General features: G+C 42.9%; 1 protein-coding gene across 1 annotated transcript in view; it reads right to left on the minus strand.

The window, feature by feature from the left end:
* Window positions 1–27035, minus strand: part of PM20D1 (peptidase M20 domain containing 1) — a 123358-nt gene that overhangs the window by 20218 nt on the left and 76105 nt on the right. Inside the window, exons 7-10 of the mRNA XM_069756253.1 lie at window positions 24099–24174; window positions 23675–23736; window positions 19234–19312; window positions 17398–17469 (exon numbers count right to left, since the gene is read on the minus strand). Of these exons, the coding sequence (XP_069612354.1) occupies window positions 17398–17469; window positions 19234–19312; window positions 23675–23736; window positions 24099–24174 (289 nt within the window). The remainder of the gene's footprint in view (window positions 1–17397; window positions 17470–19233; window positions 19313–23674; window positions 23737–24098; window positions 24175–27035) is intronic.

A 27035-nucleotide genomic window follows, 5' to 3' on the forward strand; every position in this document is an offset into this window, starting at 1 on the left:
GACAGGAAGTGGCCACAGAAACTTTGCCCTTCCAAGACCTGCCAAGAGGACCAATAGAATGCGCTGCAGAGTCTGAGCACATGACCCTCGATCTCCAACGGGAGATCTTGCCCTGGGCATGCTCAGTGTGCGCAGACAAGGACTTAGTCCCAGAGAAGTCTACTCGCTGCTGACCAGCACTGACTTTAATGGCAGGAGCTGAAGAAGCAGCAGTAACTCTCTGAACAGAGTGAGACCGAGCAAGACGCTGGGACCGACGTCCCTGCTGAGCAGGCTCCACTGCGGCTGTATAGGAATGGGGGACCGCAGCGGAGACGGCTCGAGATTCCCCCTGTGCAGAAGCGGGAACTCGAGACCTAACACTACCATCATTTTATAGACAATCATCTTGGCTATCTCATACATACATTTGACTTGAAATTATTTAGCATGTGAATAGCAATAGATTTGCTAGGTACATTTTTGCAGAAAGTCCACCTAAACTATATTGAGGCCCAAAGATGGGGGTGGATATTAATGCCACTCCAAAAAATTAATATGTAGCAATTACACAGAAAGGAGTTTTGGCAAAGAAGATATACACTTCATTTAACGATCATATAAAATACACACACACACGGTTAAAAAGGACAACAACCAAATACCAATACCTGAGTGACAGATGCATGGAAAATTATATAGCATAACAACATTGTAAGTCCCAATGGAAGAAAGCGCAACAAACATATTATAGGGATAAAAAATATGTAATGGGCATGGTCTATAACATAAATGTTACTATCAGTATGGATACATAGGTACCATGCCAAAAAACCGTATGCTGTAATTATCAGTTAGTCATATCCTTAATGTTACACTATTACCCATATGGAGCCATATAGCAGTCACAGGACAGAAGAACAGAGCCCCTCTGTCTAATTGCTATATATTTAGCATATGATTAGCTACACAGATTTTTGTCATGTCACTGCATTATTATTGTTTTGCTGTTGATGGTGGAAAAATCTTTTTCTTCTGGCATAATACAAAATGCAACCTGTTCTCACATTCCCTAATAGCTCAGTGTGTTATTAGGTTGATTCCCAAGCGGAAGGTTACTGGTTCGAATAGAGGAGCAGCCATGAAGAAGATTTCCCAAGAAAAGAGAAATTGCATTATCCAGCTCATCGTTAGCAGTCTCTCCGCCAAGAAAATTGCATGATGTCAGTGCCAAGACAGTTGGAAGAATACAAAATTAAATCCGTCTATCCAATAAAAAGCCAAGAGGTGGACGTCTAGGCAAAATATTGGTGTCAACAAGTCGACTCATCACAATTTGTATCAGTTCTGACGTGACAAACACTGCAGAGGAGGTGGCTTATATGCTTCGTAATTAGTGAGACCACAGACGTCAATGCAAGCACTGTGCGATGCACGTTACACAAGTGTGAAATGGTGGCCTGGAAAATGTGTAGAAGTCTCTATTTCAATATCTATATAGATATCGTAGGCACTACTGGAAAGTGGTGCCCAAGCCCTGATACTAGTAATGATAAACTTGGCACACACAAATATGTAGATACAGTGAATAAAGATTTAATGAGGTATCGTACATAAAGTAACATACTGTATGTACGATATCTCATTAAATCTTTATTCACTGTATCTACATATTTGTGTGTGCCAAGTTTATCGTTTCTATTTCAATATCATCATAGGAATCGTTGGCTCGAGTTTGCAAAAAAGTACGAAAGGAGGACCGTAAAAGATTGGAAATGGGTGATTTGTAGCAATGAGACAGAAAGATTTACAGTTGTGGCCAAAAGTATTGACACCCCTGCAATTCTGTCAGATAATACTCGGTTTCTTCCTGAAAATGATTGCAAACACAAATTCTTTGTTATCTTCATTTAATTTGTCTTAAATGAAAAAAACACAAAAAGAATTGTCCTAAAGCCAAATGGGATATAATTCCACACCAAACATAAAAAAGGGGGTGGACAAAAGTATTGGCACTGTTCGAAAAATCATGTGATGCTTTTCTAATTTGTGTAATTAACAGCACCTGTAACTTACCTGTGGCATCTAACAGGTGTTGGCAATAACTAAAACACACTTGCAGTCAGTTGACATGGATTAAAGTTGACTCAACCTCTGTCCTGTGTCCTTGTGTGTACCACATTGAGCATGGAGAAAAGAAAGAAGACCAAAGAACTGTCTGAGGACTTGAGAAACCAAATTGTGAGGAAACATGAGCAATCTCAAGGCTACAAGTCCATCTCCAAAGACCTGAATGTTCCTGTGTCTACCGTGCGTAGTGTCATCAAGAAGTTTAAAGCCCATGGCACTGTGGCTAACCTCCCTAGATGTGGACGGAAAAGAAAAATTGACAAGAGATTTCAACGCAAGATTGTGCGGATGTTGGATAAAGAACCTCGACTAACATCCAAACAAGATCAGCTGCCCTGCAGTCCGAGGGTACAACAGTGTCAACCCGTACTATCCGTCAGCGTCTGAATGAAAAGGGACTGTATGGTAGGAGACCCAGGAAGACCCCACTTCTTACCCCGAGACATAAAAAAAGCCAGGCTTGAGTTTACCACAACTTATCTGAAAAAGCCTAAAACGTTTTGGAAGAATGCTCTTCGGTCAGATGAGACAAAAGTAGAGCTTTTTGGGCAAAGGCATCAACATAGAGTTTACAGGAGAAAATATCGTAGTTACTTACCGATAACGGTATTTCTCTGATCCCATGACGGCACTAAGGAGAGAGGGATCCGCCCTCAGGGACAGGAAACCCACAGGTTAAAAAGGCGGGACCTCTCCTCCACCTCAGTTGGTTTACAGAGCCTTGCAGGGAATTTCTGCTGTAACTTAATTGGTTATTTTACACAACAAATCATAACTATATAACTTATATAAGCTCCTCTCTCTCTATATATATATATATACATATATATATATATATATATATATATATATATATATATATTTTTATATATGCACACCTCGTGACTTAAATTATTAGTAGTGTGGACACCCATACGTGAAGGGTGGGAATATACAGGTGCCGTCATGGGATCAGAGAAATACCGTTATCGGTAAGTAACTACGATATTCTCTTACCCCATGACGGCACTAACGAGAGAATTTCAAAGAATGAAAGTTTAGGGTGGGACTACTGCCTCAAGAACTCTCCTACCAAAAGTTAAGTCTGAGGGAGAAGATAGATTAAGATGATAGTGCTTGAAGAATGTAGAGGGGGAAGACCAAGTGGCTGCTCTACATATTTGATCTATTGATGCTCCACCACGTTCAGCCCAAGAGGTTGCCACCGACCTGGTTGAATGGGCCTTAATTGTGTCCGGAGCTTGTTCTCCGGAAGAGGTATATGACATCTTGATGGCATCTCTTACCCATTTTGCCAACGTGGCTTTCGATGCTTTGTGACCCTTATTTGGTCCCTGAAAGCAGACAAACAGAGCCCTCCCTTTCCTACACTCCCTTGTGGCTGATAGATAGTGTGTTAGACATCTCTTTACATCTAGTGTGTGTAGAGCCTCCTCTTTTTTGTTTTTTGGATTGGGGCAAAAAGATGGTAACGCTATCTCTTGAGATCTGTGGAATTTTGACGCCACTTTGGGAAGGTAAGAAGGGTCAGTTTTAAGGATTACTCTGTCATCTAATATTTGGGTTAGAGGTGGGTAAGCTGATAAGGCCTGCAGATCACTAATCCTGCGAGCTGAGGTTAGGGCCACCAATAAACAGGTTTTCCAAGATATTATTTTCAGTGAAGCCTGAGATAAAGGTTCAAACGGTGCCTTAGTTAGTGCTGAAAGGACTAAGTTCAGATCCCAGGGAGGAGCGGTGAGATGTATAACTGGTCTGGACCTAGTAGATGCTCTAATAAATCTTTTTACCCAGTGATTCCCCGCCAAATCCTGGTTTTAAAGGGCACCCAATGCTGCAATCTGAACTTTCAGAGTGTTTGTTGCTAGGCCTTTCTCTAATCCTTTTTGAAGAAATTCTAGAATTTCCTGGATTGGCATCTGATCTGATAGGGTAACTGCTGACGTGGAGAGGAACTTTTTCCAGACTTTGCCGTATGCTCTGGTAGTTATAGGTTTTCTACTGGCCAGCAGGGTAGAAATTAGATTTGAAGAAAACCCCCTTTTTGTTAACAGTTCCCTTTCAAAAGCCAGGCCGTCATATGCAAACTTTTTATTTGTGGGTGATTCACTGGCCCTTGATGCCGAAGGTCTGGGATATCTGGGAGTACCCATGGATCCGCTATGGACATTAGGCGTAGCCATGGGAACCATACTCTTTTCGGCCAGAACGGAGCTATCAATATCACTTTGGCTCTGTCCTCCCTGATTTTCTTCAAGACTAAGGGAATTAGAGCTATCGGAGGAAACACATAAGCTAGATGGAACTTCCATGGAATTAACAACGCGTCTATAGCCACTGGACTCCCCCGAGGATCTATCGAGCAGAAGGCCTCCGTTTTCCGATTTTGATTGTTTGCAGATAGATCTATATCCGGGGCCCCCCAAAGATCCACTATGCGTTTGAATATTTTTGTATTTAACTCCCATTCCCTTTGTTTTAATTGGGTTCTGCTTAGAAAATCTGCAGTTTGATTTTCTGACCCTGACAAGTTGGCTTCTGCTTGTGACATGATGAGATTTGTTACTTTCATTAGGGATTGAGACCTCGTCCCTCCCTGATGATTTAAATATGCTACTACCACCCTGTTGTCCGTCAGTACTCTCACGTGGTGGGAACAGAGGAATGTTAAAAAATGATTGATGGCGTACTGAACTGCTAAAAGCTCTTTCATGTTTGAAGTAAGGTCTTTTTCTTCCCCTGACCAAGGACCTTGGGCAATTTGCCTGTTTAGGTGGGCCCCCCACCCCCAAGGACTTGCGTCTGTGGTCAGGATTATCGAGACTGGCCACACCCATGGAACCCCCCTCCTGAGATTGGACGGGTCTGTCCACCAAGCTAAGGAAGTTTTTGTCCGAGAGGATATTTTCAATTGCTTCTCTAAATTTCCTCCTGCGTGGGATACCGCCTCTAGTATTTCCCACTGGAGATCTCTCGAGTGGCTCTGAGCCCACTGGACCGCTGGGATACAGGATGTCATTGACCCCAGTATGGACATGGCTCTCCTTAGAGTGATCAGAGGAGAGACACTCAACTGCTTCACTAGATGTATCATGTTGGATACTTTTTCTTCCGGCAGACGACACTCTTGCTTTGTTGAGTCTATTACTATCCCTAAGTACAACTGTACTTGAGACGGGATAAGCCTGGACTTTTCCAGGTTCAAAAACCATCCTAGATTCGATAGGGCTACCATCACTCTGTTTAGTTGCTGGCTGCAATGTAGAGAGGAACTGCCCATCACTAGGAGGTCGTCCAGATAAGGCACAATCAATATGTTTTGTTCCCTTATATGGGCCATTACTTCCGCCATTAATTTTGTAAATACCCTCGGGGCAATGGCTAGACCAAACGGAAGAGCCCTGTATTGGTAATGTTTCAGTTTCCCTTGTATCATTACTGCAATCCTGAGGTATTTCCGGAACTCCGGATGGATTGGCACATGATAGTATGCGTCCTTTAAGTCTATAACAGTCATGAAACAAAACGGGATAAGGGATCTGACACATGATTTTATTGTTTCCATTTTGAATTTTTCTATTACCAGGTATCTGTTTAGTTGTTTCAAATTTATAATTACTCTGAAAGTTCCGTCCGGCTTTGTTCGAAGAAAGAGTGGAGAATAAAACCCGCTCGTCTCTTCCTGTTGCGGAACTTCCTGTATGACTTTCTTTTCCAGAAGACTGATCACTTCCCTCTGGATACTCAGCTGCTCGATCTCCGACTTTCTTTGTGGTGTGACCACAAACTGATTGTGTGGCATTGTGTGAAAAATTAGTCTGAGGCCCTTCTTTATGATGTTTAGAGTCCAGGCACTTCCAGAAATTTTTTCCCAGGTTGGAAGAAAGTGGGTCAGTCTCCCTCCTACCTGGGGCACACCCTCATTGTGGCTGTTTTTTATTATCCGGTTTGTTGAACATGAAACCTCCTCTTTTGAATTTTCTGTCTTCCCACCCCTCTTTTTGTTTTTTTGGGGGGCGTCTTTGTGTGAACCTCCTCCCTCGAAAGGGCCGCCTATAAGACTGATTTAGGAATCCTGGAAAGGCTTTCTTTTTATCCACCGCTTTTTCGAGGACATCGTCTAGGGTGGGACCGAACAAATATTCACCTTCACACGGTATGGAACACAACTTGGCTTTAGTTTGCAGGTCCCCCGGCCAGCACTTCAGCCATAGTGCTCTCCTAGCCGCATTTGAGAAAGAAGCTGATCTTGCCGTCAGCCTAACTGAGTCTATTGAGGCATCTGCTAAATACGCAGCGGCACCTCTCATCGCTGACACGGAGTCCAGTATAGACTCTCTCGGGGTTTTATTTTTTAATTGAGTCTCTAAATGATCCAGCCAGACCATTAGCGCTCTAGCTGTACACGTAGCAGCTATACCGGGTTTTAGCCCCCCGCTGGCGGCCTCCCAGGACCCCTTTAAGAAGACATCGGCCTTTTTATCCATAGGATCCTTGAGGGTCCCCATATCCTCAAAAGGCAGGGCGAACTTTTTAGAGGCTTTCGCGATGGCGACGTCTAATTTTGGCGCCTTTCCCCATGAGGCGCAGGCTGGGTCATCAAATGGATATTTCCTTTTGGGTGTTAACAGTACTTTTTTGTCTGGTCTTTTCCACTCCTTTTTTATTAGGGCTTGTATTTTTTCGTTTAATGGGAATACTCTGTACTTCTTTTGTTCGAGGCCACTAAACATAAGATCTTGTACAGATTTTTTGGAACGAGTGTCCGCCAGACCCATTGTCGCCCTAACCATTTTTACCAGCGCATCCGTTTCATCTATTGGGAAACAGTTGCGACCGCTTTCTGAAGATGCGGAGGAGGATGCTGAAGCTGTAGAGCTATCTGAATCCTCACTCGTGTTATCTCCCTTGCTGGAGCTGTAATCTGGAGATTTTTCTTTACGTTTTCTTTTACGGTTTTTTACGCTTTTTAGTGCGTCTGCTACTTGGGTTTTAATTAAATCTTTTAATTCAGATGTGAAACTTGGCGTCTCCTCATCAATGGTGTTCTTAATACATGACGCACAGAGTTTTTTAACCCATGAATCCGGCAAATCTGCTGAACAAAGCGGGCACTCTCTATGTTTATTTTTCCCCTGGCATTTCTTTCCCTAGGAAACAATAAACCCCTATTAGAATTTACACTTTCACGGAGGTCACTTACCCTCCTAATGTGAGGAAGATACCGGTTGTGGCCTTGAGGATGCCTCCTCCACTTGAACCACCGTCTCCCTCCTGGATCCACCAGAGCCTCTGCTGCGCTGGGATCATGAGCTGCTGCGCTGCGTGGGTTTTCTTGAAGAATGGCGCTCCTTCGGGTTCTTTGTCACAGGGGCCTGTGAAATTTCTTCCACCGACTGCTCTATTCCACTCATGGTGGTAATCTCTGAGCAGCGGTATGCCCCTTTCCTTCCGGATATATACCGACAGAGCGGCGCCAGGCAACTTCCGGTTTACCCAGAGGTACCCTGCGCCGCCCCGGAAGTGACCCCCGCGCCTGCGCAGTAAATCGCCGAACCTCGCGCGCGCGCTCACTGGTTACCAGCTCACAGGAGGGACGGAGCTTCCGCAGCCGCCGCTGCTCCCAGCGTTCTGCCGCTTGTCGGTGACCGGCGTCACCACCCCCTGTGCACCTCATGGACCGGCGGAGAAAACTCCAGGTAGCCGCCGCTACCTATTACCGATCGTCCTCCTTTGAAAGGGAAGAGGCAGGCTCTCTTCTTGGTCTCTTCACTGCCTCCCCTCTGCGCACATCTACGAGGCCCGCCGACCCCGGACCGCGCCCTCAGGGAGGAATCCACCTGAGACCGTGGAAGGGCCCCCCGCTGCCTGAACTCGGCCCGATGGTCCCTGGACTCCTGGATGGTGAGCTGTGGGATCCCCGTTGGGGACAGGAAACCGAACTGAGGTGGAGGAGAGGTCCCGCCTTTTTAACCTGTGGGTTTCCTGTCCCTGAGGGCGGATCCCTCTCTCGTTAGTGCCGTCATGGGGTAAGAGAAAAAGAGGCATTCAAAGAAAAGAACACGATCCCTACAGTCAAACATGGCGGAGGTTCTCTGATGTTTTTGGGTTGCTTTGCTGCCTCTGCCACTGGACTGCTTGACCGTGTGCATGGCTTTATGAAGTCTGAAGACTACCAACAAATTTTGCAGCATAATGTAGGGCCCAGTGTGAGAAAGCTGGGTCTCCATCAGAGGTCATGGGTCTTCCAGCAGGACAATGACCCAAAACACACTTCAAAAAGCACTAGAAAATGGTTTGAGAGAAAGCACTGGAGACTTCTAAGGTGGCCAGCAATGAGTCCAGACCTGAATCCCATAGAACACCTGTGGAGAGATCTAAAAATGGCAGTTTGGAGAAGGCACCCTTCAAAAATCAGGGACCTGGAGCAGTTTGCCAAAGAAGAATGGTCTAAAATTCCAGCAGAGCATTGTAAGAAACTCATTGATGGTTACCGGAAGCGGTTGGTCGCAGTTATTTTGGCTAAAGGTTGTGCAACCAAGTATTAGGCTGAGGGTGCCAATACTTTTGTCTGGCCCATTTTTGGAGTTTTGTGTGAAATGATCAATGTTTTGCTTTTTGCTTCATTCTCTTTTGTGTTTTTTCATTTAAGACAGATTAAATGAAGATAATAATACCAAAGAATTTGTGATTGCAATCATTTTCAGGAAGAAACTGAGTATTATCTGACAGAATTGCAGTGGTGTCAATACTTTTGGCCACAACTGTAGGCAGTGTTGAAAGCCAAAGGTGGATTCACAAAATAATAAAAATTTTAATTTATATTTTTAGGAGCAAAACAGTAACAATGCAGTAACAGATGACACACTTGAGTGGGGACTTGTTTTTTGTGTGGATTGAGTTGAAGCTTTTGTTTTGGAACATTTTACAGAATATTTTGGATCAAATTTATTCTGAGCTCTACGTTGAGCACTTACATCGGGGTTTCCATCTAAATCTCAGAATGACGTGAATCTGATGACCCGCTGAGGGATCCATTCATTATAATGAGGTAGCAGAGTTACTCTGGACTCCGTCTGGCCTCTGTTCAGCAGTGTCTTTCTTTTCAGAGGTACACAAAACTGTGACTGACCGCACTTTTATGTACTCTTGAAAAGACGTACACCGCTGGATCATAGGCAAGACAACATTCAAAGTGACTCGATCTGCCTCATTATAGGGCATCTTCCATCTGAATCATGTATTTCAGAGATTTACACAGAGATAAATAGAGAAAAACACAGATGTAAGCGCTCAACGTAGTGCATGTGATAAAATGTGAGCCGAGCCTTACTGCAATCTTTCATAGGCGGAATGAACAAATCAACAGGAGGTCAAAAATTAGTTTTTTATAATAATAATCTTTATTTTTATATAGCGCTAACATATTCTGCATCGCTTTACAGTTTGCACACATTATCACATTACTGGGAATTTTTATGTAGTAATTTTATGTAGTTTCTAGTGTGGTACAAGTGATTAGACGACTTTATTCTTTGGGTCGGTGCTATTACAGCGATAAAAGATTTATCGTATATACTCGAGTATAAGCTGAGATTTTCAGCCCACTTTTTTGGGCTGAAAGTAAAGGTACCGTCACACTGAACGATATCGCTAGCGATCCGTGACGTTGCAGCGTCCTGGCTAGCGATATCGTTCAGTTTGACAGGCAGCAGCGATCAGGATCCTGCTGTGCCATCGTTGGTCGGCGCAGAAAGTCCAGAACTTTGTTTCGTCGCTGGATCTCCCGCAGACATCGCTGAATCGGCGTGTGTGACGCCGATTCAGCGATGTCTTCACTGGTAACCAGGGTAAACATCGGGTTACTAAGCGCAGGGCCGCGCTTAGTAACCCGATGTTTACCGTGGTTACCAGCGTAAACGTAAAAAAAAAACCAATCACTACATATTTACCTTCCGCTGTCTGTCCCCGGCGCTCTGCTTCTCTGCACTGTGAGCGCCAGCCAGCCGGAAAGCAGAGCACAGCGGTGACGTCACCGCTGTGCTTTCCGGCTGACGCTCACAGTCAGTGCAGAGAAGCACAGCGCCGGGGGACAGACAGCGGAAGGTAAGTATGTAGTGTTTGGTTTTTTTACGTTTACGCTGGTAACCAGGGTAAACATCGGGTTACTAAGCGTGGCCCTGCGCTTAGTAACCCGTTGTTTACCCTGGTTACCAGGGGACCGGCATCGTTGGTCGCTGGAGAGCTGTCTGTGTGACAGCTCTCCAGCGACCACTCAGCGACGCTGCAGTGATCGGGATCGTTGTCTGGATCGCTGCAGCTTTGCTTAATGTGACGGTACCTTATCCTCTCGGCTTATACTCGAGTCATACCCAGGGGTTGGCAGGGGAGGGGGAGCGGAGCTGTGCAATAATACTCACCTGCTCCTGGCACGGTCCCTGCACGTCCCTGGTTCCCCGACGCCGGCAGCTTCTTCCTGTAGTGAGCGGTCACATGGTACCGCTCATTACAGTAATGAATATGGACCCCACTCCCATAGGGGTGGAGCCGCATATTCATTACTGTAATGAGCGGTACCATGTGACCGCTCACTACAGGAAGAAGCTGCCGGCGCCGGATAACAGACGTGCAGGGACCGCACCAGGAGCAGGTGAGTATAACTCAGTGCGCTATATTCACCTGCTCCCCCGTTCCACCGTCGGCGCCGCTGCGTGTTCCGCGTCCTCTGCAGTGACGCTCAGGTCAGAGGGCGCGAGGACCCGATTAGTGTGCGCCGCCCTCTGCCTGAACGTTGGTGCAGAGGACGGGAAGACACAGCGGCGATCTGCAGTGGAATGGGGAGAAGGTGAATATAGCAAGTGCCGGGGGCCTGAGAGGTGAGTATGTGATTTTTTAATTTTTTTAATCGCAGCAACAGCATATGGGGCAAATATCTGTATGGAGCATCTTATGGGGCCATGTGCAGCATTATATGGGGGCAAATATCTGTATGGAGCATCTTATGGGGCCATGTGCAGCATTATATGGGGCCAATATCTGTATGGAGCATCTTATGGGGCTATGCGCAGCATTATATGGGGCAAATATCTGCATGGTGCCATGTGTAGCATTGTATGGGGCAAATATATGTATGGAGCATCTTTTGGGGCCATGTGCAGCATTATATGGGGCAAATGTGTATCTTATGGGGCCATAATCAGCATTTGTGCAGCATTATATGGGGCAAATGCCTGTATGGAGCATCTTATGGGGTCATAATCAACATTTGTGCAGAATTATATGGGGCATATTTTAATATGGAGCATCTTATGGAGCCCATCATAAACTGTATGGAGCATTATATGAGGCGTATTTTGTATGGAGCATCTTATGGGGCCATCATGAACTGTATGGAGCATTATATGGGGCTCCTGATTCAATATGGATATTCAAAAACACTTAAACTACTGATGTCTCAATTAATTTTACTTTTATTGGTATCTATTTTTATTTTTGAAATTTACCAGTAGCTGCTGCATTTTCCACCCTAGGCTTATACTCGAGTCATTAAGTTTTCCCAGTTTTTTGTGGCAAAATTAGGGGGGTCGGCATATACTCGAGTATATACGGTATATTAGTATTTTATGTTTAGCTACTGTCACACTAAAAGACGCTTATTTTCCTTCCAAATACTAGTTTTTGCATTGACATTTTGAGAGCTATAATTTTTCCATACTTCTGCTAACAGGGTCTTGTGAGGGGGCATGCTTTTTGTGGGACGAGTTGACATTTTTATTGGTACCACTTTCGGCAAGATTTCATTCGATTGCTTTCTATTCGGATTTTTGGTAGCCAAAATTAACAAAAATCAGCAATTCAGGAATTGCTTTTTTATTGTTTTTTTTTTTACGTCATTCTGCGACTGGTAAAATTGATAAGGCAGCTTCATTCTTTGGGTCAGTACGATTACAGCGATACCACATTTATATACTTTTTTTAATGTTTTGGGGCTTTTACGCAATAAAAACTATTTTATAGAAAAAATATTTATTTATTTTTATTATTCTGCTGATGGAGCTGTATGGCGGTTTGTTTTTTGTGGGACATTCGTCTTATTGATCATGTTTTATTCCAGTTTTTGCTCAGCAGTATGATGATGATAGTTTTTTTCCTCGTTTTTTATTTATTTATTTTTTTACAGTGTTCACTGAAGGTGCTAACTAGTGAGATAGTTTTATGAATCGGGTCGTTCCAGAAGCGGCAATACCAATTATGTGTACTTCTTTTTTCTTTTCATAAAAATACTTTTTTATTGGTACAATATATATATATATATATATATATATATATATATATATATATATGTATATATATATATATATATATATATATATATATATATATATATATATACTTGTATATGTTTTTTATTATTATTTATTTTTCAATAGTTTTACAATTTTTTTTACTTTCAATTTCTTTTTTTTACTGTGGGACTTTGTCTATTGGAATTTCACTTCTGCAGTCTGATCGCGGTTATAAAGCATTGATATGCAAGATCACTGCAATGCTTTATACATTGTTGGCTCTGCTCTGACTCACAAGCTTGTTAGACCATGCTCTTAGCATGATCTACAAAACCTGAATAGTATACACAAGGGTCTATCAAAGCAGAAAACCACAAAAAGCAAAAGAACTCTTAAAAAACTCATGTGCATTGATTAAAAATACCAATGAATATTTATTTATAATAACTCAGGACAGTTGATTGTCATATAAACCATATGATGTCAGGTCGGTATAGTCAATTTTTTTAGTCAAAAATACAAGAAGGCTCGCAATCTCAATTCCCTATCAGTATATCTTTGGAATGTTGGTGGAAATTGGAGAACCTGTAGGACACCCATGCAAACATGGGGATAATATAAACTCCTTGCAGATGTTGTCCTTGGGGGGATTTGAACCTAGGACCTCAGTGCTGCAAAGCAACAGTGCAAACCACTGAGCCACCGTGCTGCTGTTTTTGTATTTTTTAACACTTTTTAAAAAAAACCTTTTCCTGTATTTAATAGACTTCTTAAAGGACTAGAACCTGTGATTGTCTTATCGCTTATACTTCAAACCGCAATACCACAGTATTTATGTATGCAAAAATCACATTCTCCTTTGAAGTTCAGCCACAGGTTGGATTTTAATAAAGCTTTGAAATGGCATGCACGGAGGTCTTCAGCAGACCCCCAGCTGCTATCGCAAACCATGTGAACAAGGCATAGTGATCAAGCCATAACCCTAAGGCTATATTCACACTTTGCGGATTTTGCTGCGGATCCGCAGCGGATTTGACCGCTGCGGATCCGCAGCAGTTTCCCATGAGTTTACATTTCAATGTAAACCTATGGGAAACAAAAAACGCTGTGCACATGCTGCAGAAAAATCCGCGCGAAAACGCTGCGGATTACATTCCGCAGCATGTCACTTTTTTTCTGCGGATTTTCAGCTGCTCCAATAGAAAACTGCAGTTGAAAATCCGCAGAAGAAAACGCAGTAAAAACCGCGATAAATCCGCAGTAAAAACCGCGATGGGTTTTCACTGCGGATTTTGCAATTCCGCTGCGGAAAAATCCGCAGTGGAATCTGCAAAGTGTGCACATAGCCTAACAGGCCAATTAAGGTCTGAAACCTTGGTCATAGTTATCTGAGCACACAAACAAATCTCCAAGTGTGTCTAAACTTTTGCATTGGCCCGTTTTCCTTTTTACAATTTTTCAAATGGAAAAAATGATAATATATATCGTATAGATGACCGAAGAATCTCACAGAACTGTAAGAATTTTCCATGGAAGAATGGATGAAAGAATTGAAAAACTTTTGTCTGGCTACAAAAAGCATCTACAAAATGTGATACTTGCAAAATGAGGTGCTGCTAGGTACTAACCATACAGGGTGCTCAAAACTTGTGTTGGCCCGTTTTCCTTTCTATAATTTTTAAAATGTAAAATATGAATCTATAAATATTCATTTTTTTCTAAAAACAAAGGAAAGCAGGGATGCCAAGACTTTTAAATGCCACTGTAAAATATAATTCTGTCTGTTTAATTTTATGTACTTGTTGGGGAATAGATAGAGTCAATAGTTGGAAGGCTCACGTAGAGGGGACTGAACAAGTAGTAATTGAATTAGTAGGAATTTAGTGAACAGTTGTCTACAGTGAAAGGGAACTCAATTGTGTATGCAATGGTCACCATATTGGGACTTATACAGGTCCTTCTCAAAAAATTAGCATATAGTGTTAAATTTCATTATTTACCATAATGTAATGATTACAATTAAACTTTCATATATTATAGATTCATTATCCACCAACTGAAATTTGTCAGGTCTTTTATTGTTTTAATACTGATGATTTTGGCATACAACTCCTGATAACCCAAAAAAACCTGTCTCAATAAATTAGCATATCAAGAAAAGGTTCTCTAAACGACCTATTACCCTAATCTTCTGAATCAACTAATTAACTCTAAACACATGCAAAAGATACCTGAGGCTTTTATAAACTCCCTGCTTGGTTCATTACTCAAAACCCCCATCATGGGTAAGACTAGCGACCTGACAGATGTCAAGAAGGCCATCATTGACACCCTCAAGCAAGAGGGTAAGACCCAGAAAGAAATTTCTCAACAAATAGGCTGTTCCCAGAGTGCTGTATCAAGGCACCTCAATGGTAAGTCTGTTGGAAGGAAACAATGTGGCAGAAAACGCTGTACAACGAGAAGAGGAGACCGGACCCTGAGGAAGATTGTGGAGAAGGACCGATTCCAGACCTTGGGGAACCTGAGGAAGCAGTGGACTGAGTCTGGTGTGGAAACATCCAGAGCCACCGTGCACAGGCGTGTGCAGGAAATGGGCTACAGGTGCCACATTCCCCAGGTAAAGCCACTTTTGAGCTACAGAGAAGCAGCACTGGACTTTTGCTAAGTGGTCCCAAGTACTTTTTTCTGATGAAAGCAAATTTTGCATGTCATTCGGAAATCAAGGTGCCAGAGTCTGGAGGAAGACTGGGGAGAAGGAAATGCCAAAATGCCTGAAGTCCAGTGTCAAGTACCCACAGTCAGTGATGGTGTGGGGTGCCATGTCAGCTGCTGGTGTTGGTCCACTGTGTTTCATCAAGGGCAGGGTCAATGCAGCTAGCTATCAGGAGATTTTGGAGCACTTCATGCTTCCATCGGCTGAAATGCTTTATGGAGATGAAGATTTCATTTTTCAGCACGACCTGGCACCTGCTCACAGTGCCAAAACCACTGGTAAATGGTTTACTGACCATGGTATTACTGTGCTCAATTGACCTGCCAACTCTCCTGACCTGAACCCCATAGAGAATCTGTGGGATATTGTGAAGAGAAAGTTGAGAGACGCAAGACCCAACACTCTGGATGAGCTTAAGGCCGCTATTGAAGCATCCTGGGCCTCCATAACATCTCAGCAGTGTCACAGGCTGATTGCCTCCATGCCACGCCGCATTGAAGCAGTCATTTCTGCCAAAGGATTCCCGACCAAGTATTGAGTGCATAACTGAACACTATTATTTGTTGGTTTTTTTGTTTGTTATTAAAAAATACTTTTATTTGATTGGATGGGTGAAATATGCTAATTTATTGAGACAGGTTTTTTGGGTTATCAGGAGTTGTATGCCAAAATCATCAGTATTAAAACAATAAAAGACCTGACAAATTTCAGTTGGTGGATAATGAATCTATAATATATGAAAGTTTAATTGTAATCATTACATTATGGTAAATAATGAAATTTAACACTATATGCTAATTTTTTGAGAAGGACCTGTATTGTCTTATGGAGAACAGTGGACTTTCAAGGTTCTAGTGAGTAGTCGTACCAACACACCCCAAGCGGCGGGGTCCTCGTTAGATAGCTGAGAACTGAGAATAGCTGGGAGCGGTCATAGGATTACACCTCGACCTGTGGGGCCCTCCCAAATGAAGACAAAATCTCCCATAATCGTTTGCTGGATTGTCATGAGATACAAAATGTGAAGAGCAAGAGAAAGTGTTATTAAATGAAGCGGAGAAGTGCAAGAGAAACTTTTATGAATAAATGTGCCTATTATATATATATAGTTCTTATCAAGTTTATGTTCAGTAAGAACAAGTATAATGTTGGACTTTAGTCTCCCTTAAGGTACCTTCACACATAACGATATTGTTAACGATATCGTTGCTATTTGTGACGTAGCAACGATATCGTTAATGAAATCGTTATGTGTGACAGCGACCAACGATCAGGCCCCTGCTGGGAGATCGTTGGTCGCTGAACAAAGTCCAGAACTTTATTTCGTCGCTGGACTCCTGCTGACATCGCTGGATCGGCGTGTGTGACACCGATCCAGCGATGTCTTCACTGGTAACCAGGGTAAACATCGGGTAACTAAGCGCAGGGCCGCACTTAGTAACCCGATGTTTACCCTGGTTACCATGCTAAAAGTAAAAAAAAACAAACACTAGATACTTACCTACCGCTGTCTGTCCTCCAGCGCTGCGCTCTGCACTCCTCCTGTACTGGCTGTGAGCCGGAAAGCAGAGCGGTGACGTCACCGCTCTGCTTTCCGGCTCCCAGACAGTACAGGAGGAGAGCAGAGAAGCAGAGCGCAGCGCTGGAGGACAGACAGCGGTAGGTAAGTATCTAGTGTTTGTTTTTTTTTACTTTTAGCATGGTAACCAGGGTAAACATCGGGTTACTAAGTGCGGCCCTGCGCTTAGTTACCCGATGTTTACCCTGGTTACCGGCATCGTTGGTCGCTGGAGAGCGGTCTGTGTGACAGCTCTCCAGCGACCAAACAGCGACGCTGCAGCGATCCGGATCGTTGTGGGTATCGCTGCAGCGTCGCTAAATGTGAAGGGGCCTTTACTTCATTCTCTAACATTTGGTCCTGGCCTCCTTGATATAGTAGCACCATGCAGTCTGCAGAGGTGTATTGCCCAGGTAGTAAAAGCACACAAACACAGCCAAGACCCCCATGTTCATTTAACGTGTCGGAGCGCGAAATACAAGTACCCTCACCTGCAGCTACCGCCCTGCACCATGTTACAGCACCCCTATGCCAGCGCGCTGTTAATGCTGCTGTCAGAGATTGACAGCTGCAAGTAACAGGTTAACAGTTATGGTGGAGCTCTGTTAGAGGCAGATCCTGGCTGTGACATCCAGGCATGCAACAGTGCTAACACAATCTATAACACGTCTTTGTTTTTCATATGAATGAGCATCCACTATTTATACAGAAAATGGAATATTTCTTACCTCGAGCACTGTTTGAGCTGGATGAAGTCGAAAGTTGATAGTAGCTCTTGCCATGGCAGGAATCACATTTGACTAAATAAAAACACATATATATATAAAAGTGCATCTTGGTTTATACTTCTAATAGCTTTTTGGTTTTAGCTATTCTTTGAACGACATAACATTACACTGTGCTCTAGTCTGTGATGTGTACAAGTACAAACCCTTTGGGCCCCACAAATACGTTAAGAATCTATCATAGAGACTTGACTAGCCAATTCCTTCCTTGGCGAGATTCTTTCTGCACTGATCCATTTGCCTATGTAGAATTCTAGAAGAAACCTGTCGATCAACTGCGACAATGAAAAAAATTTGCCATGGGGTGGTGCTGGACTAGTCTATTATCTCCTTTCTATATTTTTACATGGGTGGGGTTATTTGATCTTTTATATTTTAAAAAAGTAAACTTTTTAAATATTTTTTTTTCCACTTATTTTTTTTAGTCCCTTCAGGGGACATGAACCGGTCGCTTATTTTATGCTATACCATAATGCTATAGTTTTCCAGTATGTACTGTAGTGTCAATCTTGGCCTTGAAGCTCAGGATGTGGCTAAAGGCTACTTCACACTAAGCGAGGTCGCTAGCGAGACCGCTGCTGAGTCACAAGTTTTGTGACGCAACAGCGACCTCAGTAGCGATCTCGCTATGTGTGACACGTAGCAGTGACCAGGCACCTGCTGTGAGATCGCTGGTCGTGTCGGAATGGCCTGGACCTTTTTTTGATCATTGAGGTCCCGTTGGGTAGCACACATCGCTGTGTTTGACACCTTACCAACGACCTCGTTGACGACTCAGACACCGACACATAGGCGTGCATTTGCGTTGCCTTTTCCCCACCCCTCCGCTCCGATTGGTGGTCGCTACTGCGTTCTGATTGGCGGTCATGCCTTCAACAGAAGGCGACATAGTAGCGCTTCCATCCTTTGTACCTGACCGCGTGGTGGTTTGCAGATCGTTGTAGAGTTCTCCGGCCTGCGACTCCTCTTCGATGTATCTATTCTTCAACGGTTCTTCTGACACCTATATTTTGTGCACGGTAGGTATCGTTTGGGGTCTCAAATGCGTTTTCATTTTTCCTAAATCTGCAAACCACCAATCGGAACTGAATGGGCGCGGAAAAGGCAATGCAAATGCATGCCTGTGTGACTACAACGTCACACAGGACGTCCCTCATTTAGGTCTGAATCGTTATAATAGCTGCCATGTGACAGGGTCACAACGACCAACGACATCGTTGTACAGGTCGCTACAGGTCGCCGCATCGCTGCTGCGTTGTTGGGAAGATCTCACTGTTTGACATCTCACCAGCGACCACATAGCGACGCAGCAACGATCCCTGACAGGTGGTATCGTTGTCGGGATCGCTTTAGCGTCGCTAAGTGTGACGGGGCTTCGGAGTAGTACCAACATGGCAGCAATGGGGGCCTTTTGTAGGCCCTTGGATGCCATAGTAAACCATTGGAGCCGATGGGAGCCACTGAGCGTAATCAGTGGTGCCACTACCATTTAAATGCCACTGTCGGATATTGACAGCGGAGTTTAATTGGTTAACAAACAACCTTATCTCCGTCCACGTCTTTTATAAATACACTTCAGCTACTTAATAAAGCCTGTATCTTCCACCCACAATCATGTACAGTATATGTACGTGATATTGCATTCAGGGGTTAAAACACAACAGTACCAGGTCGAAGCATTGCATTAAAGTAATGGCTCCCACTGATTAGTCCCTTAAACTAATGACAATGCCACTTATCAAGAAAATAATGACATTATAACCATACATTGCACAGTACCTTTACACCACCATTAAAGATGGTTACTGCAGTTGTTGTGCGCACTATAGCATTGGTGGATGGCTTCTGCTCTAGCAGTCTAAATAAAAAACGAAAATGACAATTACCTACAGAATAATATTTTAAATAACTTAGTGTCTCACAGATAAGAAAACAGCCATATAATATGAAAATGGTTAGGCAGCAGGTGATCCAGTTTTAGACACAAGCTGTGGTGAAGGAGGAATCTTGATAGGCCTTGTAACCAACATGGCATCTATCTTGAATGCGACCATCTTGAATTCCATTTCAGTTTTTCAAATAGAAAGGTGTGACACATCAAACTATTACAGAATTTTACCAGAAAACACTGGGGTGTTTCATGTTAAAGGGAGTATTCAGGAATTTCTAAAAAAAAAAAAAAAAATGTACCTGAGCACTTCCAGGCAGGTAATGGCAGCTTACCTGCCTGTTCTGTCCAGCGCCATTCTTATCGGCACAGAGCGGTCACAGACTGCTCCTACCAGGGAGTTAGAAGCCTCTGTTGACGTCACGTCTACAGAGCAGAGGTTTCTTTCTCTGCTCCGCTTACAGAATGTGACTTCTGATGTCATTTTGACTCACAGCAGGATCACCACTGCCTAACTGGGAAAGCTGGCTGTCAATCAGAATGACATCAGAAGTCCCGACCCATTGCGTCAGCAGAGGCAGCTGAATCCCGGGCAGGACTGGTATATGACTGCTCTTCGCTGGGGAAGAACGGTGCCGTGCACAACAGACAGATAAGTTGCAATTGCCTGCCTGTTAGTTTTTAGGTACATTTTTTGCATATAGCCGTTAATATTACTTTATTTATTCTTACGGTAAAATCAGGATTTTTCTTCCATACAGATGATGTGAAGGATGACATGTTAGAAACCTGTCTGGGGTAAAACGCTTTCTTCATCTGTTTTTTCTGCCCTCAGTTCTGGTCCACGTCAGGTATTGAAAGTTGCTTGGTGTGGCTCAGTGACATCATCTCCTTAATCCTATTTAAGGTTCATTAGGACACCCATCTTCTGTGCATATGGTGTTTCTTTTCCTGCTGGGTTCTAAATCTGTCCTGCTGCTCTTGAGATTCCGGAGTTAGCTCATGCTCCGTGTGCCCTCGAGGACTTGAGGCTTAGAGGATCTACCTCACCAGAACAGGAATTGTCATGATCCAGACCTGGTTTTGAGTTGTGTTTTCTGGTCATGTCAAGAGTTAACCTTTCTCGGCCTCTGTCTTGGTTCAGGTTAGCTATTTATCGCCGCTGCTTCCTGCAGGCGATGTCAGTTATAGTTTTTGCCTAGTGCTGCTGTAGCTGACTCTGATTGCGCCGATTGGTCCTGCTGCATTTGCTGTCTGAACCAGTGTCTCTGTTTTCCCCTTTTCCTGTCTTGACTCAGTGTTTCTCTTTAGTGTGCAGACTCCTTAGTTTTGACTTGGCTTGTATCCTGACCTGTTTCTGTCTTTTGGCTTATCCGCTCCTGACTGTTACAGACCCCCTGGCTTGTTTTTGACCGCGAGTTTGCTTATTCCTTTGGTACTGCAATAGTATACACCTAGGTATATACGGGTACGCGCTGAAAAAATAGCAAAAAGGGGACTAACAAATGAAAATATCCTTTAAAATATCCTTTAAAATAACTAACAACTTATCAGAAAAATGTCCCAATGTGTTGCAGTCTAATACCCAGACTAACACGGGTATACCCCCGATGAGCTCACTTAATATAACAAAGGAGTTGATGAAGAGTGCATAAAAGTCTTCCTACCTCCGTTGATGATTTAGAAGACTGTAGTGTTACTCCTGTTGTTCCGGATAGATCCAGGCAGAGAGAGTATTTTAAGCAGGTGGCTGAACCTTCATTAACACTACAGGAAAAAATACTCTCTGCCTGGATCTATCCGGAACAACAGGAGTAACACTACAGTCTTCTAAATCATCAACGGAGGTAGGAAGACTTTTATGTGGAGCGCCCCCAGACACAGGGACACAGGTTACTCGGTACCGGTCCTCTCTGGCTCAGTTCTGGGGATGTCACGGTGGCAGGACCCGGTCCGTGACCCTGCTAAGGGGCGTCCAATAAAAGGGATGATGAAAGTCAGCTAATGCTTCGTGACGCCACCTGTGGAATTCGGCCAGGGAGACCGATGCTGCTTGGGGTCCACTGGGGTGATGTGATGGCAGCTAGATGGTATACCTTCCCACAGGTGAAGTGTGTCCCCAGGGCTTCCCGATAATGTAGATGGCGATGGTGTGAGGTGCAATCAATAACGGGGACACAGGGTTGCAGTCTCTTTACCTCTTTACTGGTGACTTCAGGATCCTCAATCCAGAGCACTGTCAACAGGGCTGTCGGAGACCGGCCGGTCCGAAGGCACATCCAGAGTTCCCTTTGCAGGGGAAAATCGTTGCCTACCACTAGCGCCTGTGTGTTGTAGTGCTTCCCTGCTGAGCATTCGGGATAGTCCTCACAGCTTCTGTTCTCGTTCTTTCTCGTATTTCTAGTTCTTTCTATTCTCCGTCCCCCAGGTTTGTTATGGCTAGGACGCACCCGTTTGACGGGAAGGCTCGGAGCTCTTCCGGGACCCTAGAGATGCCCCTCTCCACGCGTTGCCCCCTATGTTTGCTTAGGTGATGTAAGGTAGACAGCCAACCTATAATTAACTGTCCTGCGGTATTTTGAAGTAAGGCATAAAGTCAGTTACTTCCTCAGTGTTCCAGGCACCGGCTACACGCCTCACTAGGATGTTGCCGTTCTCCGGGCACGACTCCTACTGGCTCTCCTTTTTGCTTTGATCTCGTTTCTCACTGTCCACAATATCCTTCGCTTCGTGTCCTTTCTTTGGATGCCGCCGCAGATAGCACAGGCGCGGCTCCGTAATGTTCTATCCTTGTCGCTAGGTGCCTGCCAGGTTCAAACGCCTGACAGGGACCCCCCTGAATCTTCCCCGCAACACCCCCTGCCACAGGATGTTGCCTGAACAAAACCCAGTCAGCTTCTGACTAACTTCCTATCCAACCCCTAGTTTTACCAGTGTGAGGAGTGGCCTAATAAATAAAACCTTTTGCTCCCCCTAGTGGCCGGAGTGTGAAGTGTAATGTGTGCTGGTGATACTTGGTCAGATGAACTCCTTTAGTTCCATCAGATGTACCATCACTCCCCTTAGTGGCAGAGCAACGTTACTGCAACGACCAAGTCTCTGGGGCGCTGCACACGCACTCTTCATCAACTCCTTTGTTATATTAAGTGAGCTCATCGGGGGTATACCCGTGTTAGTCTGGGTATTAGACTGCAACACATTGGGACATTTTTCTGATAAGTTGTTAGTCATTTTAAAGGATATTTTAAAGGATATTTTCATTTGTCATTCCCTTTTTGCTATTTTTTCAGCGCGTTCCCATATATACCTAGGTGTATACTATTGCATACTTATTCGTTTACAAACTATTTGTGGAAGTTTGTTGGTATCGCTGCAGGAATTTACAATAGCTGTAACACTTTGCGCCACCATTTAAAGATTTTACATAGACTTCCTTTGGTACTGCCCTACAGTCTAGGATTTGACCTGGCTTGTTTGACTAATCTGCTGCCACCTGTGGTAGCCTCATTGCTGCTCTGCAGGTCAGCTCTGTTTAGGTGCAGACCTGCTTCCTCTCTACTGCCATCTAGTGAAGCCCGCATCTACCTGCATTGTAGCAGCATGACAGGAATTATCTTAAAACAGATTTTGCTCATTCCTGCTGACCTAACCACAAGTGTCATTGTGGTGGATTTCAACCAACTCCACTCTAACAAGACTCACATTACTCACAGTGCAGTTGCCAAGCTTTTTGAGAAATTCCAATAAACATGTTATGTTCCCAGCAAACACAAAACCAAAAACAACTGTTCTGGCCTCATTTAGTCTGTAAAAAAAAATTGTGAAAATGGGTGGCATGCCGTCCCTCAATTCAGAGAATTTGGTCCACCTGTCAATGGCACTTGCTGTGACACCTGACCCAGGATGATCTATTCTACACCATCAGAAGTTTGGCAATTGCGCTGTGGGTAAAGGGGGTCCTGTTTAGATAGAATTTTTGAAATCTTCCAGGATGAGAAGTGTGATTTGCTTACAAGAAGTGAGGACAATTTCAACACATTCTGCTTGGGAATATGTAATTCTTCACATTGTTTGTACAGCAGAAAAAAAATTATGTTTGTGTAACTTTTTTCATTCTCATGAAGCACACCAGTTTTTTGGGTGCAATTAGCAATTTCACATTTGAAAGAGTTGAATTCAAAATGATGACATTCATGACCGCTATGTTGGTGACATGGTCTATCAGGTTTCCTCCTCTACCCACAGCTTATGTCTAAAATTAAGTCACCCCCTGCCAAGCAGTTTTTAATTGACATAGGAGTTTCCTAACTCTGTATATGATACAAGTCTTACCTACTGATGATTGGAGAGAAGAGCCAGAGGTTGGCCATGATGACATTCAGTGGAAATGCAAACTGTAAAATACAGACCGACAATCATAAGGTACGGTAAATACCCGCACTAAGCAAATATACTGTCATACAGCATTAATGCCCAAGATAAAAGGACAGTGCTATAATAAAAGGGTATACACTTTTTTTTCTAGAAAAGCCACTTTTTTTTCTTCTCCAAACTTTAGCAGGCATTTTTTTAAATTTACATTGTTGTATGAGATCTTGTTTTATGCAGAGAAATTATACGATTGTTTTTTCTTTGCAAACTTATAAATTACTGATTGATTTATATAATTATCTTTATTTAAATCCCAAATCTACACTCATCCCATAATATTAGCATTAAAAGTTGAATGACATTGGTATAATAGAATAATTTTTACCTCTCCTGCCAGATGCTCAAACATGGAAGCCTCTGGACCTTCTCCAAACATATTTGGCATTGGTATTCTCTCTAATCTGTGTAGTTTTAAAAAAAATGCAACATTGTAAAAGTTTAATAGACAAAATTAAATTAAGAGATATTATGGTTTTAGGAAATAAAGCAAATTTGTTGAAATGTGAAAATTTCTAATGGTTTTCTAGATCTCCACTAGTGGTCATTTCAATGGTAACCTTTAGGCTGTGTGCCCACGATGAGTTTTTGGCGAGTCTTTGACGCTGTGTATTTTCACTGCAGATTTTTCCAATAGACTTGCATTAGATGCAAAAAATCCGCAAGTAAAAAATGAACATGCATTTCCGAGGCAAAAACCCACAAAAAACACATGTAATTCACACATGACTGTGTCAATAAAGTTATTAAAGCAGCTTTGTTTAAAACATAAAATTCTAACTAAACAAAAAATGCTGTATCACAACTGTGTTAAAAACGCATTTGAAAAAATGCAATGAAAAACGCAATAAAAAAAATGCAACTAACCCAATTTAAATATAGGTGCGGAACTGCTGCAGAAAATCTGAAACATCAAAAACTCACCAAAAGCTCATCATGGGATCGTAGCGCCTAAGGGTATGTGCACACGTTGCGGATTTCCTGCGGATCCGCAGCATTTTTTGCGGCGCAGAAACGCTGCAGATCCGCAATTGATTTAGAGTACAATGTAAATCAATGAGAAAAAAAAAGCTGTGCAGAAAATTCCATGCGGAAACGTTGCGCATTAAAAGAAGTAGCATGTCACTTCTTTTTTGCGGATCTGCAGCGTTTTTGTACCCATTCCATTATAGAAATCCGCAGGGGTAAAAAACGCTGAAAATCCACAGCAAAACCGCACCAAAAAACGACAAATCCGCAGCTGCGTTTTCTGCCAAGAGATGCAGAATCTGCACCAGAAATTCCTAAGGCTAATCTGCAACGTGTGCACATAGCAATAGACAAAAAGTATATTTTGGTCATGTGATGCTCACAACTGGTACAAGTTCATGACATGAGAATTGAACTCCTTATCTGAAATTAAACAATGAAAATGTCCACTCAATTACTACAAGCACTGAGAAAACTGTGCAGGTTGCAATGCTTTTGGGATAAAAGCTGTTCATGCTATAAGGAAACTATCATTAAAAAATAACCTATTGTTTAAAAAAAATTGTGCCAAATTTTTTTGTTTCCATTTTTTTCCCCATATCACAAGCTGTATTAAAATAAAAAAAAAACAACATGCAATTTTCACACTGGGGCTATTTTTTAGTTTTTAACTTCCTATAATTTCAGCATATCCACATGTACATTAGTCTCAATGAAAAGAGCCCGATCTTCTCCTTTAGGCTAGAGTCACACGAGCTTAGACAAATAGTGGACGAAAGGGAAGTACATCGGCACATCCATCCAGGATATAAATAAAATCTGTCTTAATTGAAAAGTAGATTAAAACATAATAAAATGAAACCTCAGGAAATCCGACGCATTTCTGGTGTATTAAATATCTTTACTCATAGGATAACAATATTATATATATATATATATATATATATATATATATATATACACTGTGTTCCCAATTATTATGCAAATTGGATTTAAGTGTCATAAAGATTTAATTGTTTTGTTTTTCAAATAAACTCATGGATGATATTGTGTCTCAGGGCTCAATGGATCACTGAAAACAATCTTAAAACACATGTGATAATTAGTTTTCCAGGTGATTCTAATTAAAGGAAAACTACTTAAAAATGATGTTCCACATTCTTAAGCAGGCCAAAGTTTTCAAGCAATATGAAAAATAAAAATGATCTCTCTGCTGCTGAAAAGCGTTAAATAGTGCAATGCCTTGGACAAGGTATGAAAAAAATAGATACTTCACAAAAACTTTGTGATCATCATACTGTGAAGAGATTTGTGACTGAAACAGAGCACAGACAGAGCTCATGCAGATAAAGGCATAATGAGGAAGGTTTCTGCCAGACAAATTCATTGGATTAAGAGAACAGCTGCCCAAATACCATTACAAAGCAGCAAACAGTTATTTGAAGCTGCTGGTGCCTCTGGAGTCCCTCGAACCTCAAGGTGTATGATCCTTCAAGGGCTTGCTGTGGTGCATAAACCTACTACTCGGCCACCCCTAAACAGTGTTCAAGAGCAGAAACGGTTGCAGTGGGCCCAGACATACATGAAGACTAATTTTCAAACAGTCTTGTTTACTGATGAGTGTCGAGCAACCCTGGATGGTCCAGATGGATAGAGTAGTGGATGTTTGGTGGATGGCCACCATGTCGCAACAAGGCTGCGATGTCAACAAGGAGGTGGAGGAGATGTGTTTTGGGCCGGAATCATTGGGAAACAGCTGGTAGGACCCTTTAAGGTTCCTGAAGGTGTGAAAATGACCTCTGCAAAGTATATAGAGTTTCTGACTGACAACTTTCTTCCATGGTATAAAAAGCAGAAACGTGCCTTCAAGAGCAAAATCATCTTCATGCATGACAATGCACCATCTCTTGCTGCAAAGAATACCTCTGAGTCATTGGCTGCTATGGGCATAAAAGGAGATAAACTCATAGTGTGGCCACCATCTTCACTTGACCTCAACCCTATAGAGAACCTTTGGAGTATCATCAAGCAAAAGATCTATGAGGTTGGGAGGCAGTTCACATCAAAACAGCAGCTCTGGGAGGCTATTCTGACTTAATGCAAAGAAATACAAGCAGAAACTCTCCAAAAACTCACAAGTTCAATGGATGCAAGAATTGTGAAGGTGATATCAAAGAAGGGTTCCTATGTTAACATGTAACTTGGCCTGTTAGGATGTTTTGGAGTTAAATAGCTTTTTTGTTCAGTGAATGTGACCTCCTAATGCTGCAAATTCAACAAATAAGCATTTTCAGTT

The sequence above is a fragment of the Ranitomeya imitator genome, chromosome 3 (assembly GCF_032444005.1).
Source record: "Ranitomeya imitator isolate aRanImi1 chromosome 3, aRanImi1.pri, whole genome shotgun sequence".
Taxonomy (NCBI): domain Eukaryota; kingdom Metazoa; phylum Chordata; class Amphibia; order Anura; family Dendrobatidae; genus Ranitomeya; species Ranitomeya imitator.